Consider the following 16,234-nt stretch of genomic DNA (forward strand, 5'->3'; position numbering starts at 1 on the left):
GAGTCCTGAGCAGCGTTTCGTAATCACTTGGCGAGTTTCGATTGAATATCCATTGACATTTCTTTTGGGTTGTCTTGTCGTTAACAGAAGCCTTGAGCAACTAAAATTCCAATTCCACATTACCGAATTAGATTTAGATCTTCTTCTATTTCCATTTTCAATTTGCCTTTTTGTATGGGCTCTATTTGCTCTGGTGCACACAAACTCACTCAAGTTGAGCGGTCGGAACAAACTGAAGATGCGACGCATATTCTAAAATGGAATAAGCGACAGGCGTGCGTGCACCTAGTGGACGATCGCCAAATTTATATAAATAGCCAGAAATCACCCAATCTATATTTGAAGTTAGAAGAAATTTCAAAAACGCCGCTCAACGGTCAACAACGTTGAACGTCAGTGTGACCATCATGATTTTAATTTTAAAATAACGCGCGTACGTTTTAAGCTGCCGTGTATTTTATTCCACGTTTCCGTTTTACTCAAGTTTTTAACGTTTCAATAAAGGGGGCTTAAATTCAGGATGACTGCTTACGGTGTTTTAAATACTTTTCAAAAGAAACTTCTATACGCAGGTTTTTTTAATTTTTTCTCTCAGATCGTACGTGTATGTGTATAATAATTATGTATACAATCCAATGGATTGGATTTAAACCCTTTTCGCTCATTGACTTTCAAACTATTTCTATTTGGCGCGCACCGCTCGTGTCCAGTCGATAGTATCGATAACCGAACTTATATCGGGTAACGAAACCCTTTAACCGGTATATTCCATACTCACTTACGTTGGAACTGTATATTCCGGTATATTCCATACTCACTTACGTTGGAACTGTTTTTTGTTGACCTTTTTTGATTACACCTTGTTTTAGACACAATAAAATACGAAATAGTTTTTAAAAGTAGCTAATATTGTAGAACATTTAGTCATCAATGGCCTAAAATTATGTGGGCAGAGCTAAGAGTTTTAGTTAGTCAGCATTATTCAACGGAATTTCAAAATTGAGCAATAGGAACGATTTTTCTCTTACGTTTTATTACGTTTTATTTGTTTGACCATTTTCGTTAAAACCTTTTTTTAGGCAAAATCCAATAAAAGCATATGTGTCAAATAAGCCAGCCAAGTATAAAATAGGTTAATTAAACGGATAAAATTATGTGGGCGTGGCTAAATGTTCGATCTATCTGGTAATATTTGAGGGAATATCAAAATTGAGCGATATATTGTTTGCAATCCTTGACGGAGAACAATTAACCTATTATAAGCCATTTTTCACCGAAAATAATGCAAATTCAATCATTTTAGCGCAGTTCAGGTGAAAGTTTGCGAGGTTATTTTTAAGTTCAGAGGAAAGATGGCATGAATCTACAAGAAGAATTTACAATCGTTAATATTTTCCGCCATTTACAACAAGTCGTTGAACTGTTTAAATAAGGGGGGCTTAGGTGGGCCAAGTTAGTTTTTTCATCGGCAGCCTGGCGGGCATCGATAATAAATCGACGTTTCTCCAGCTCTAACAACGTGCCGCTGCCTGCTGTCTGCTTGGAAATTGATTGTTTTAAACGACTTTAACTTGAAAACGGCAAATACTTTCACATAAATATGGTAAGGCGTCCTGTAAATAGCCACCCGATGGCCTTCGGAGGTAGAAATATGCATTTGCTGAGGGATAGCATGCGAATGTAAACATAACCTGCAAAGAAGCTTCTGGCAAAAGCCGACATCTGGCGCTGACTAATGATGAGATTGATTTGGATTCTGTTTTCAGCAACCGCAAATTGTGCTCCTGAAGGAAGGTACGGACACGTCGCAGGGCAAGCCCCAGCTGGTGTCCAACATCAATGCCTGCCAGATGATTGTGGATGCCGTGCGGACCACTCTGGGTCCCCGGGGTATGGACAAGCTGATTGTGAATGCCCAGGGCAAGGCGACCATCTCGAATGATGGCGCCACCATCATGAAGCTCCTGGAGATTATACATCCGGCCGCCAAGACCCTCGTCGACATAGCCAAGTCACAAGACGCCGAGGTAAAAATTCGAAATGGCCCCTTTGAAAATTTAGGCACGTGACTCACCTTGTTTCCCATTTTGTTTTCTCTGGTAGGTGGGTGATGGTACCACTTCGGTGGTGTTGCTGGCCGGTGAGTTCCTCAAGCAGGTGAAACCGTTCGTTGAGGAGGGTGTCCATGCGCGCATCATTATCAAGGCCATCCGAACGTCTCTGCAGCTGTGCATGGACAAAATCAACGAAATTGCCGTGCGCATTGAGAAGCAGTCGAAGGAGGAACAGCGTACTCTGCTGGAGAAATGCGCTGCCACAGCCATGTCTTCCAAGCTGATCCATCAGCAGAAGGATTTCTTTGCCCGCATCGTTGTGGATGCTGTGCTCTCGCTGGATGAGCTGCTGCCACTGAACATGATTGGCATCAAGAAGGTCACCGGCGGTTCGCTGGAGGAGTCCCAACTGGTCTCTGGCGTGGCCTTCAAGAAGACCTTCTCATATGCCGGCTTCGAGATGGCCCCCAAGTCGTATGCGCCCTGCAAGATTGCCTTGCTGAACATCGAACTGGAGCTGAAGGCAGAGCGCGACAATGCCGAGGTTCGTGTAGACAATGTCCGGGAGTATCAGAAGATCGTTGATGCCGAATGGCAGATTCTGTACAACAAATTGGCCAAAATTGTCGAGTCCGGTGCCAATGTGGTGCTGTCCAAGCTGGCCATCGGCGATGTGGCCACACAGTATTTCGCAGATCGCGACATTTTCTGCGCTGGTCGTGTCCCCGAAGAGGATCTCAAGCGCACAATGAAGGCCTGCGGCGGTGCTGTGATGACCACAGCCAATGACATCAAGGCCGATGTCCTCGGTCTCTGCGAGACCTTTAAGGAGGTTCAGGTGGGCGGTGAACGCTTCAATTTGTTCCAGGGTAAGTCGAGCTGCCACTACTGAAGGAAGTCGTCTGATTAAAGGGTTCTCTGTTTTCGGTTAGGTTGTCCCAATGCCAAGACAAGCACATTGATCCTGCGCGGCGGTGCCGAGCAGTTCCTCGAGGAGACTGAACGTTCGCTGCACGATGCCATTATGATTGTGCGTCGCACCATCAAACACGATTCGGTTGTGGCTGGCGGTGGTGCCATTGAAATGGAACTCTCCCGGCTGCTGCGCGACTACTCGCGTACAATTGCTGGCAAGGAGCAGCTGCTGATTGCAGCCATTGCCAAGGGACTGGAGATCATACCGCGCCAATTGTGCGACAATGCCGGCTTTGATGCCACCAACATTCTGAACAAGCTGCGCCAGAAGCACTCTCTTGGTGAGTACAGATCAGATGCAATTTATAGACAATATTTGGGGCTTTATATAATTTAATCTTTAATCTGCTTATACAATGAAATGTGGAGGTTCTACTTTTTGAGCTGCTCGTGCCACAGGCGGAAGCAGGGATCTTGGCACAGACCTGGCTTGTCCGGGCAACTGTTGCACATGTATTTGCTGTACTGCAGCATGCCACCTTTGTGGCAGTAGCGACAATTCTTTCGTGCTGGCTTACCATTCTGGTGTATAAGGATCGGGTCATGTCGTATGGTAGTGATTAACTTCATCTCCGGGATCACCGTCACCTTCTTGATCTTCTCGGGTACTTCGGCTTTGTTTGGGCTCGTGGCAGCAACAGTTGGCTCCGTGCCCGCCGTCTCCAACCTAAGCAGCGACCGAATGATTGCCACACGAAATTCGGGATAGTTTTTATACTTCAGTGTGCCATCTCCTCCTCGCGGCAGTGGGGTATTGTTCTGGTACAGCAGATACGAGTTGTAGACAATCATATTGAGCAGAAAGATGGCCAGTTTTTTGTCCGACTGCAGGCCCTGGCAAGTCGGCTGATACTCAATCAATTGCTGTCTAGTGTTGTTGGCCGGCCGCAATTGCCGGTCTATCTCCTGGATGAGCTTCGGTCGGGCATTTGTCTTTTGCATGGACATCTCTTTCGAATAGATGGCCAGACAATCGGAGCTAAAGAAGTACAAACTCTTCTCGCGACGCCGCCACTTGCCCATCATCAATGGGGGAGTGGCATACCACATGGCAATGCTGTTCGATGTCAGCTGCTGATGCACCAAGGCCTTGCTGTTGCCATACCTATTCCTGTCCAGCAGTCCAGTGCAGTAGGTGTTCACTTTGGACAGCTCAAAGGCAAGGCCATAGCTGCCATAGAACTTGGACGCGTAAACAGTTCGTCCCTCCTGATGATCCCCCACCAGCTTCAGGGCCAGTTCATTTCGGTGCTCCACCAACTGTCGGGAATTACGAACCCATGAGCCTGCTTTCTCTCGCAGCACAATCTCTGGGAGAACTTTAATGACCAGGCCGCTCTGCTCCGTAAGCATGTGTAGAAGGAACGCATTGCTACGGAATTTGTGCGCCAAATCCTGATTGTAGCTGAATCTGCCCTTCCATAGGGTCACTGGGTCATTGAGCACCAGCTGCTGGCCGCAGACATACAGCTCCGCCATGCGTTCGTTGATGAATGCCAGCAATTTATTGTAATCCTCTCCATTGCTCTTCCCCTTCACATCGAGGGCATCGAAGTTGAGCCACTGCATCAGCTGGCGATAGCGTTCCAGGGTCATCTTCTCATTGAAACCAACAAATCCGTAGTGCGCTTTGTTGTTCCAGTAGTCGGAGAGCTCGCTCAGCTTCACATCACTCATGAGGAGGGAGAGGCCCACAAATGCTTCCATCTCCTCGGCGTGGGTCAGGTTGCCGCCATTGGCATGCATGTTGCAGCTCTTGGCCAGCGAGAAGAAGAACGTGCCCCGGTGGCCGAGAATCTGGTTGAAGTAGTGCTGGGGACCCATGTAGTTCTTGCCGCCCTTCAGGCCCGTCTGCTGCAACGGTGTGTTGAACTTGAAGAGCAGGCGAGTGCTGGACTGCTGCGTTGTCCACTCCGGATCATAGTCGTCCACTTCGTCTGCACGACAAGGGTTACATAAGTCAAGGGTGGAGTTGCTAGTGGAAGTGGGGAACACTGCTTACCTTGGGTAAAGATATCCGCCGCCTCGTAGTTTATCTCAGAGTAGCCGTCTTCGTCTGAGTCACTCTCCTGATTTTCTAGGTCGGGTCCGATTTGAGCTGGGGGCTGTGGACGGCCCGACGCCGCCATCTCCAGATGGAGCTCTGTCAAATCGGGCTTGATGTCGGCGCTGCTCAGGTCATAGTCGGCCAGCGCCGGGTATCCCCTGTCAAGCGGCTCCTTTTTAATGTCCACACTGTTGCGCTTTATCGGCGATCTGTGATCATCCTGGCGCGGCTTTAGCTGCTGCTTGCGCTTGCGTCCCGAGGTAGACATTTTGCTCGAAATATTACTTTTTTCAAATATAAATATCTCCAGAATGCTCTCTGCTAACGCGTGTTTTCTCGCCCCTGCTTGCTCTTTCGCTCGACGCACATGTGGTGTAGTGTGTGCTCTTTCGCACAGCTGCACATTCGTGTGCGCGCGGGCATTGTCGGTGCTGCCACCCTTTTGCAAATATTACTGTATATTCAAAAATAAAATTGCTTTTCTCGTTCCAGGTGGTCAGTGGTATGGCGTTGACATTACCAAGGAAGACATCTCGGACAACTTTGAGCAGTGCGTGTGGGAGCCATCGATTATCAAGATCAATGCCTTGACTGCTGCCGCCGAAGCCGCCTGCATGATTCTTTCCGTGGACGAGACAATAAAGAGCCCCAAGGCCGGCGAAGCTCCCATGGCGGGTGGTATGGGCCGCGGCATGGGCAGGCCCATGTAAATCAAGCAAGGAACACAATAGTACACGAACACTAATCATCCTCACATTCACTTGCATTTCTCTCCTAATTTAACACGTACACGTATTACTCGGTCATAGTTCGCATTGGCATATGCAGGCTTTTCGCGTTGCACCCCTCAACAGCTAAATTAATCAACTGACCTCTCTGTATATGTTTAATAATAAAACAAAATTAAAACTTATTTTCATAACAAAAATGGTTGTTTAATTCGAACAGGGTGGCAGCATTGTCTCTGTTAAGGCCAAATGTGTGCGTAGCAGCGTGCTGTAAGGCGCCAACAGACCGCCATAGCAGCGTGCTGTAAAGCGCTGTCTTGTTTTTTTCCTGCGCTGCTAATTTAATTGTTGATATTAATAAATAATAAACCAAAATGGGAAATCACAAGGTACTTCGAACTGCTGGAACCAATTTGCGGTACTCCATGTATGAGTTCATTGAAGCCGTACACAAGCGGACGATTATCTGGGAGCGCCGACACCCGAACTTCCATAACCGGGAACTTCGGGATCAGGCTTGGCAGCAAATTAGCCAAGAACTGTGCAAGAACTTTGCAACAGCCAGTGATGCCGAGAAGAACGAAATTGGTAAGACTACCCACAAGGAATCGTTGCAGGTGTTTTATGTTTATCAAATAATTGCAGTGAAAACCCTAATGAAGCGTTGGAAAAACACGCGCGACAGCTATTTGCGTGTGTACCGAATGCGACAGAGCGGCAAAGATGTGATGGTGCGGGCATCCTACATATACGAGCAAGAGCTAAGCTTTCTGCTGGATGTCAAGACTGAAACCGATGATGAAGAGGAGCCCCTAAAGGAGGAAACCAAATCGCCTTGCAAACAGAAGCGCATTTGCGCCCAAAGAACAGCTAAAAAGCGGCGATGCTCAGAGGAGAAAACAGCAACCGATCTGCCGGCCGCCACAAACTCTTCATTGCCAAATAATCTGCATTCCTTGCTGGGCGATTTTAGCGGCACAGCAGATAACTCAACGCATCCAGAATGTGGTGCCACCCCCGCCAAGCGATCAGTCACTCCATTCTCAGGAGACTTCGCCAGTTTTACTAATATCTCTGCACCAACTTCCGCCGCCCCAGATGCCGATCAGGCGTTCTTTGATAGCATTAAGCCGCATATGCAAAGAATGAATGCCGATCAAAAGCTCGACTTTCAAATAGAAGTATTAAAAATACTTCGCAATTTCAAGCCAAATTAAAACAGTAGCTATAGAAATAACCCATAAAATGTGTTTTTCTTATTTAAAATTTTTGCTGTTAGCAATATAACATTAGTATTACAGCACTTTTTGTACGCGTAACAGAGAACGTAATCGTTATCGGCTATCGACTCTTGGCATATCCCGCGACATTTGAAATACTGTATTATTACTTGGGTACTCTATAAGGAATGGAATAAAGTATATATTTCTTTTAAGAAATGTAAAAAAGAGAAGATTTATTTATCACAATGGATCATAGTACAGAGTTTGGATATTGAAGGCATGTGGAAGGAGCTCGTATCATAACTGTAATAGAAGGAATTTAATATAAATACCAATAAGATAAATGAAACCATTAAATCCCATATTCTTCCTCCCATTTCCTAATCCTTATCGCCACCTTTGGATCAAATCCAATCCTAATACATGCTTGTCACATGCAGCAATATTTTAGCAAAAACATAAACTGTCAAAAACATACATAAGCCATCGGATAGCCGGCCGTCCAAAGCGGTTCGACCAGATTCGGTTTATAAATAAATATAAAAAAAGAGCTTAAACCTGTATACCTTGTCTCTTTTATGCCAATCGGGTTTCCTTTATGTATACCGATGATTTCTTCATGGTATGGTTTTTTTCTCACTGCAAAACTTACGTGCATACGAACATATATATGTATATATATTCATAAGTCGCCACTTCAGATTGCACCCTTTATAAAGGAAATCACTGTGAAAACCGTTAAGGCTTCCCCCCCGTTAAGTCAATGAATTTCTGATTTCGGTGTCGGCTTACAGGGGGAGAGTTCCAAGCTGTTCCCTATGTGACTGTTGACTCCCTATGTGGCAGGCGTAGGGTAACGGTAACGTTACCCTCTTAAACCGCCCTCAACTCCATATACCATCATTTCATACTCATACATATATGCTGCGCTGTTAATAATTGTATTTTTAGTAGTCTCCCCCCATTCCATTTGCCACTCAACTGCTGCATATGGAAGAAGTAAGGATGATGGACGATTGTATTTCGTGGTTGTTTCGAGTTTCAGGAATTTCGAGACTACGATCGGGACCCGACCCGTTCTCGTTCCCGTTCCCTCCACTCACACCACATTAGACATGCCATGGCTCCGGCAGCTGTTGTTTCAGCATTTTAATGCTCCCTTAGCTCTGCGTCGTCGGCTACCTGCATACCCTCTCGGATATTAACGTATTACCAGCGTGTGTAACGTATTTTCAATCCCATAGTCAGGGAGAGGGAGATTTAGGTCAGATGAATGCCCAAAACCCAACCCCTGGGCTGATGCCATACATGGTCCCTATACCTGTAGCAATCCTGAGCGTTCTAGTGGAACCGAATAATAGGCAGGAAGTCCCTTTGATGGTTTTTATTTCTTTCAAGGGTCCCGACGACGGAGCGGCCGCCCTTGTCGCTGGTGCATCGATTGTATCTACCAATTGATGCTGGTCTTTGTTTGCTCTTCTGCTTGTGCCCTTATAACCTATGCACTACGATCTACAATGAATCTACGGGTGAAAATGTGTATGTGTGTAAGCCTATATCCAAATGAAATCTCAGGTGGTGTTCGAGTTCTCCAATAGAACCACCTGCGTGCTCTTATAGCTCGTCCAGGCGGTCTCCGCCCGCTGTAAATACTCGTTGATCTCCTGCCGCTTGCTATTCAGCTCGTACTTCTCCAGGGCCAGCTTGAGGAGTACATATTCCAGGGAACGTATACCCCCATAGTTGGCTGGCTCCCTTAGGGCATCCACTAGGGTGACAAACTTCCGCAGGAGCTCCACAAGTTGTCCAAAGTTTGAGAGGTTCTCAAGCGTGGCATCCACTTCGTTGACGTAGCGCAGGCTCTGCTTCAGGCGGATGGCCAGATCGTTGCTGCGACCCACCAGGGGAGCCAACTCTACATTAAGCTGCTGTACCGCCCGCCTGGCCTCCACCACCTTCTGCACAGTCGCCTCATTGTATTGCTCCTGATCTGTCCACTGGCTGATGGGTGACTTTGTCGTTGGCTCATTGTCTATTACGGATATTTGATTGTTCTCCACAAGGATGGTTTTGTTGATGGTCTCGTCCTGGCCGTTGGCCGGCTGCTTAACATGAAAGTCCAGCGTGAAGTGAAACCGCACATTCGCCTGCAAGAGATCGTCATATTAGACTGGCTAGATCCAAATGATAGAATGTAGAGTGTCCTGCCTGAACCAAGGAAAAGGTGCACACGATCAGCCAAATGCTGGCTGCCACAACAGCCACAGAGAGCGACATCTTGCCGGGAGACTGGGAAATGTTTGACTGGAGTCCCAGCATAGATCACACCACTAAATACAGATGATAGGAGGGCCCTTATCTGCCCCAAAGGTCACCAATGGCGGCTCATCATTATCAGCCGCTTGACCGATAAGCGAATTCATTCAATGAATGCCTGGCAGGCGATAGCCGTAGTGTGGGGAGCGTGCATGTTGTTTCTAGTCACGTGGTGGCGTAGGATTTCTAAGGGAGCTACAGAGGGGGATAGGTACACAGGATTGTCTGCACAGAGAGCTTTACTGTACGTAAGAGTGTGTACATACATACATATATACAAGCGCACGTGCAATTAACAATACAAAAATCGTATTGAAATCCATATAAAGCAAATAAAAGTCTTATAACCGTTTTGTTTATTGTACGGGAGTTTGTTGAATTTACTCCGAAGCCAACCCGCATGGTTATTTCAGATTCATGAATCATCCACCTTTATTTTTTCGGAGCTCGTTCATAGCCATTTCCGTTACGCGGTGCCATGAAATTGTTTGATTTTCGCAAGGGTTCAAAATATGCCAGCTTGGGATTTTTGCTTATCAAACCAAAGGGAAACAACAATTCCCAATCGCCCATTTCTGTGCTGTGGGAACGCGTGAAATAATAATTAAAATGTACACAGAACCACTATAGGCGATAAGGTGCCAACTGGCTATCACATCTAGGGAATACACACATATGTATGTATGTATGTACATACATGCGAAAGCAGAACAGGCGACTATGATAGGGGGCCAAGCGAAGAAAAGCATAAAACAAATAACAGGGAATCAATAATAGAAATTGCGCAGCAAATATAAAATTATTCCATAGCCTGACAAAAGCAACAAAAATGAAAAATGAAAATAAAATAACCGTTGACACGAACGTTGCAGAATACACATACATACATACATACACACATGCAGATAGTACACTTATGGTAAAAATATTAAGTACTCATCCCTAAATGGAATTTCAACTGGCAAATCATATATGTATGTATGTACTTAATGTATTTTTTCCCAACCCACCCTTTTACGCTTGAGCTGAGTTGTAACATTTCGACTCATTATTTATTTTCTTTTTATTTTCCACTAGGTTTTCTTGGTTTGATCTACACACATATTTATGTATTTTCTATGGAGTTCCTTGTTGGTTCTCGATAGGAATCTCAACCTACCAGATAACATCCCTATCAGCGTCGCTCTCTGAATTATTTTAGTTTAAATTCAAGTGTTGGCTGAGTACTTATTATTTTGAGCATAAGTGTACATACCATACATATGTATGTACATATGTGTTGACGCCTCATACATATTCACATTATGTATTCCATTTTATTTTTATACTTTTTTTTATTTTGTTGAGCGTTTGCGTACTCGACTCGGGTCGTCGTCGGGGAGACCAACGCACAAAACTTGTAAATATGAACATCCATCTTTGGCGGGTATACATACATATGTTAATATTTACGTATTTTGATGTACATATGTATTGTATATGTGTGTGAGCGCGTGTGGTATCTCTGCCTGTGTATGTATCTCACAGATACCAATTGCGTGGAAAAAACATCTACCAAACCCGACATCCCCGGCCCTGTTCACGTCCCCGAGACGAGACCCAGTGGTGCACGCACACTTTTTGTTATTCCCCGTCTCGTTTTAATACCCTGGGCTTCTCAATAGAATGGCATGCTTATTAAATTGGATTACTGTATCTAACATCCCTCTATGGGCGCACTATGCGGCTTAGAGGGACATCTACCTTCCTTTAACAATATTTTCAGCCCCTACCTATCCTGATAGAAATTTTCTCAAAATAGCTGCCGTCAAGCTGATTAGTCGTGTCATGGTACAGGGTATCCTAGCTGTCGCAGCTCATATTTGATCGCGCTTACTTGTTTTTGTCTTCAGCTTTTAGTTTTGCTTTTGTTTTGCTTCTTTTTTCCCAGCAACAAAAATGCAAAAACTCTCGCAATCGCAAATCTAAGCGGACGTGCGAGCGAGAAGGAAAAGAAGCTTTTGCGTCGTCGTCGTTACTGTTGTGCAACGTATATTAAATAGTGGGGTGAGGCAGCGCCAAATGCTTAGTTTGCATGTTACATTTCCTTCCTGCTCTTTCACGTGGCAAAAGCTTCATGGAAGGATGTTCGCCTGGCGAAAAGTGGTTGCTCTATCGGACGCCTTACCTTATATTTAATATGCCTTAGTTTGTGCTCCTTTCCACATACAAGCACACTATCTCACACACATTTATCGTTTTCAATTAGCTTAAAGCAGCGCCATAAAAATAAAAGAGTAGCGCAACCGAAAGCAAAATAAAAACCAAATTGTTTACGCTTTTGATTCGCTTTAAGTTTGAGCACATACTGATATACATATGTATATGCTATGTTTGTATGTACAGGGGTGGTCTAAAATCATTTAAAAACAAAAGACGTGCCGTCTGTAAATCCAGTTTTCTTTTGCGACACCGATTATAAAGAAATAGAGACACAAAAAAAAACCTAGAGAAGAAGGCTAGCTTGTGAGGCCGAGGCCTTTGTGGATACCCTTTCGATCCAACTTTCCCATGGCAGCTATGATAAAGTAACCAGTTTGGTTGGATTATGTCTCAAGATACTAAATGTTTTTTCTGCCAAATGCAATGTAGTCTTTATTGGTGTTCCGATCTTGTAGGTTTCTGCGCTCCAAACATCTTGTCTGATTCATCATACCCTCTACAGCGGTATACAAAACAAAACACTTTGTTGCTAGGGGGAGGTGTGCGACAAAGGTGATGGCAGACACGTTCACCGTTTGATAGCCGTCTCTTTTTTTCTTCGGGCAACCTCTAGAGAAACCTCCAACAATACTGCCCATACCAGAGTCCAATCCAAATGCTAGTTTATAGTGCGAATGAGTCATGATCATGTTTTTGCCCACTTACCTCTGAACTGAACCAGAAACTCTTTCAATCACTCTCCCTCGCCGCATCGCTCTCTCTTCCACTTTGGCCTGGGGGGGTGGTCGCTATGCCGCCATCTGCATTTGTCGTTGAATATTGAAAATTTCCCAATCTCTTTGTTCATTTCTTTGGGGAATTGGGGGAAGGTGGGTGGTGGTATGGTGGGATGCTAGGAGCGGGGTATTGGGTCGGGGTTTGGGGAATTTTTGATGATGATCTCTTTTGGGGGGACTTTTACATTGATTGTTTTTTTGATCGTTTAGGCAATTGTGTAATGATTTTTCTTAAGTTTTAACTTGACTTTGATGTATTCGGAGCTCGCTTATCGCTTCATATCAATATATATATATATGTATGTATGTATATATATATATTTTGTTTGTTATATGTATGTATGTATCTATTATGTGTTATCTGTGGTGTAATAAAACCTTTAAACATTTATCGTTATCATGCTGGGCTTTCGTTTTGGTTTCTTGTGTAAGAATCTATAAAATGCTTAAATGTTCCGTATATAAATTTATCCAACTCACAATGACATATCGCACTTATCATACTGTTTGTCCTACCCCTACAGGCACATATCATCTATGTAGAATTAACATAGGAACAATCAGGATAGTGTGTTAGGCCACATAGAAACGAAAGGAAAGTGTTTATTGCTTGTCGTGTTGTTTGTCGGCCTGCAGAGGATATTTACTCTTCGGCGCTATAAAGTTTCTCTATCATTTTATTTATTTGTGTGTAACTGTGGCTAGCTGCACACATACGTATGTATGTATGTACTGCAGCTGCATATGTGTATACATGCTCGTATTTATGCATTTACTTGTACTCATTCGCTTAGGCTAGCGGTTTCTCTCTCGCTTGGAAATTGTGCAGCAAATCAAAGCCTGGAACATGTGAGAACAAACAACAGTGGAAGAAGGCTGGAATCTGGAAACAGGAATCTCGTGGGGAGCACATGGTGTACCAGAGGCGTGGGGGTTACAGTGGAGTAGATTGGAGTAAAGGGGGGTTATTTGCCAATGAGCTCTGAAAAATAAATCGCCAACTAAAAAAGTAAACGGTTACAAAATGCAAATAAAAACACAAATTTGGGTTTTTTTTTTGTTTAATCATACAAAGCTTTAACAAATTACTTCATAAAAGCCGTGTACAATTTTTTATTTTCTTTTTTTTTTTGTTCTTCTATTGTTTTTTTTTTCTGTTGAATGGATTTGGTTTGTAAGGGTTTTTCTTTTGTTTTTCTCAAATGTTACAAGTTGACTTGGATTTAACACAATTCCAATATATTGCTTTTACAAATGTTTATCTCAGTGTAGTATTCACAGTTGTTTTTTCTTCTTCTTCAATATAGTTACAGTACTCTGGATCTTAACTCTACTGCTTCACAGCAGTGGTCCTCATTCATTCATGGGGTATTTTGTGTGTGTGGGGCATTTTTCTCTTTTCTTTTCTTATCTTTTTATTTTCTTCATTTATCATTTGTTTATAATTTGTATATATACCAGGTTTAAAAATATAGCAAAGTATCACAAAAAATTGCAAATTAAATTGTAAATTAGATCAATGGAGAATTAAAACAAATATATATGTATGCTGCGACGAATCTTCTGGCTTAAAAAAATGTGGGATAAAAATAATATTCGAACTCCAATAGAATAGTTTATTAATTTTTCGTCGATATGCTTTTAAATTAAAATGAATTTTCCTTCTTCTTCGTCTTCTTCTTCAGGGGGGGTCCGAACCGCAGCCGCTGCCTTGGAACACACGAGGGGGGGGGGGGGGGGGTACAAACGATGAGGGCCCGCACATCGTATAGAGCACTCTTTGATCTTGGCTGGGCTCCAACTTTTGAAATGGAAATTAATTTGTACTGATTGGTGTTGAAAAAGTTACCGAACCGTAACGCTTGTACCCCCCTGCCATCTCATTGATCCAAGGTGCGGCTTTGGCCATGGCTCCAAGTTTTGGTCTGTTTTGTTTTGTTTTGTAGTATCATTATTATTATTATTAGGGTTTTCTGTTTTATCTTTCTTCAATGAAATCCTGTTCTCTTCATAAATTGACGTCCAGTAAGTAACACTTAACAAAAAAATGCAAAATTCTGCGCAAGAATTCCAGATGGGATTCTTCTGGAAGGAGGGCGGGGGTTTGTCTGTGTGGTGTCTTGGGGGGCATGCCACGAGCACTGCTCGATCGCTCAAATACTCTAAGTAGTATATATGTATGTGTATGGGGGGGAAGGGGTTTTGTGTGTAACTTGAAGATACAAGCCTTTAAAGCTACCAATATATGACAACTTGCTCAAGTAAACCTAAACAGTGCATGACTTTTTTTGGCTTTCAACATTTTTTAAAACTATCTCCTTCTCCTTCATCCTTCGTCGTCTCATCCTCATAATTTAGCTTCAGGAAGTTTTCTTTTTCAGTTAAAACAATATATAACTCAAATTATTATGGTGTTCATATTATTTAAGGGATGGTTTTCCTATCAATTTGGGAGTGGGGGGGTTTTGTTTAATTTTTGTTTTTGGCTTATCACTCGGTTGGCCAATTCATTTGGCAAAAACACTAATAACAAAACTCACGCGCTGCTGCTTGCCTGCCACAGCATATGGGTTATCATTCTCTTCTACGCAAAATACATATAACTTTTTGGATTTTTAAAAGGTTTAGGAGATGGGGAGAGGGCGGGGGCGGGGAGGATTTGCTTAAATAATTTACATACATATTAAATGTTAACAATTAATAGTAATGCTAATAATGAAAATAAGGTACTGGGTTCAAGTGTTTCAGTATTGAGCATCAACGAATAGTTTTTTACATAAAAGTAGTTTCCTCTCCATTTCTCTCTCTTTCTCTTGTATCCCTTTTCGAGGGCGGGGATTGCAACTAATATATTTTTCTTGTATTGTGTTTCACAATCATTTCGTATCATTTCGGCTGTTTTTGGGCGCAAGATCAAATATATTTGTTTGGAAATAAATAAAATGTTTGCGCTACATATGATTTCTTATTCGCTTTTAGTTGATTTACAATTTTTTGATTGAAAACTTTTTTATTTTGAACATTTTTAGCATTGTTCTTCTCGATTTCTTCTCTATGTACAATTCAAGAATGTTTAAATTAAGAATTTTTGTTTTAAAGCCATTCGCAATTACAATTAAGAATTTACACATGTATGTAGAATAATTGAGGGATGGGGAGGGGACTTTCTCTTTAAAACTAAATGGTAATGGAAGAGTCTCTAATAAAAGGTCAAGGGAATTACAATAAATGGGGGTGGGTGGGGGTTTCGGGATCACACTACATATCTTAATGAATAGAAGGGGGATTTGTAGGCAAGTTTGAATGCATTTTGCGCTGCTGCTGCTGCTGCTGCTGCTCTGCGGCGGCTCCTGCTGCTAGTACTTGGATGCAACGCTGCCTCTGTGTGTAGATGAAACGCTGCTTATGCTTCTGCTTCTGCTTCTGCCGGCTGCTGCGTTGCGTTGCGTTGAGTTTTTGTCGTTGAGTTTTTGTTATTGTTGAATTAGTCTTTTTTGCGATTTGGTGGGTATACGATTTGTAGTACTATTATTTTAGTTATTATTATATCATTTATGTATCATTCATTTATTTATTGTTTTGTTTGTATTATTTTATTATATGCGTATCAATCTCTCGAATATACTTCTGCCATCTTTCCTCTTCTTCTTTAATTCTCATCAACATTTAAGGTACGTTGCACATTTTGTCCGCTTTTTTTAGGGGTGGATAAACATAAACTGTACTGTTATGCTGCGCTTCTAGCGTCCATTTTTTGAGTTTGTTTTGTTTTTGTTTTGAATTACTCATAAATATTATTTATAGTCTTACTTATCAATTAGTTTTCAAGTCTATTTGCGTATCACCTTTAAAACAATGTTCAGTTGTGTGAAGTATCCGTTGTTAGACATATATAATATAAGTTCTTCCATCT

At 42.9% G+C, this 16,234-nt stretch overlaps 4 protein-coding genes across 4 annotated transcripts; 2 read left to right on the forward strand and 2 right to left on the reverse strand.

Annotated features, from left to right (window-relative positions):
* Window positions 1–1,484: 1,484 nt before the first annotated feature.
* LOC108156009 (T-complex protein 1 subunit eta) lies at window positions 1,485–5,989 on the forward strand. The gene is made up of 5 exons (XM_017287213.2): window positions 1,485–1,603; window positions 1,767–2,027; window positions 2,104–2,923; window positions 2,987–3,310; window positions 5,569–5,989. The coding sequence occupies exons 1-5, from the start codon at window positions 1,601–1,603 to the stop codon at window positions 5,784–5,786; spliced, it is 1,626 nt and encodes a 541-aa protein (XP_017142702.1). The 5' UTR covers window positions 1,485–1,600; the 3' UTR covers window positions 5,787–5,989.
* On the reverse strand, window positions 3,345–5,464 carry LOC108156008. The gene is made up of 2 exons (XM_017287212.2): window positions 5,032–5,464; window positions 3,345–4,966 (listed from the first exon to the last, which is right to left on the reverse strand). The coding sequence occupies exons 1-2, from the start codon at window positions 5,342–5,344 to the stop codon at window positions 3,402–3,404; spliced, it is 1,878 nt and encodes a 625-aa protein (XP_017142701.1). The 5' UTR covers window positions 5,345–5,464; the 3' UTR covers window positions 3,345–3,401.
* A 103-nt stretch (window positions 5,990–6,092) lies between the features above and the next one.
* LOC108156010 lies at window positions 6,093–7,041 on the forward strand. Its single transcript, XM_017287214.2, has 2 exons — window positions 6,093–6,392; window positions 6,450–7,041. The coding sequence occupies exons 1-2, from the start codon at window positions 6,179–6,181 to the stop codon at window positions 7,019–7,021; spliced, it is 786 nt and encodes a 261-aa protein (XP_017142703.1). The 5' UTR covers window positions 6,093–6,178; the 3' UTR covers window positions 7,022–7,041.
* Window positions 7,042–8,396: 1,355 nt separating this feature from the next.
* LOC108156011 lies at window positions 8,397–9,339 on the reverse strand. The gene is made up of 2 exons (XM_017287216.2): window positions 9,236–9,339; window positions 8,397–9,174 (listed from the first exon to the last, which is right to left on the reverse strand). Exons 1-2 carry the CDS (start codon window positions 9,302–9,304, stop codon window positions 8,599–8,601), a joined length of 645 nt encoding a protein of 214 aa, XP_017142705.2. The 5' UTR covers window positions 9,305–9,339; the 3' UTR covers window positions 8,397–8,598.
* Between the last annotated feature and the right edge of the window lie 6,895 nt (window positions 9,340–16,234).

This window comes from Drosophila miranda, chromosome 2 (assembly GCF_003369915.1).
Source record: "Drosophila miranda strain MSH22 chromosome 2, D.miranda_PacBio2.1, whole genome shotgun sequence".
Lineage (NCBI taxonomy): Eukaryota > Metazoa > Arthropoda > Insecta > Diptera > Drosophilidae > Drosophila > Drosophila miranda.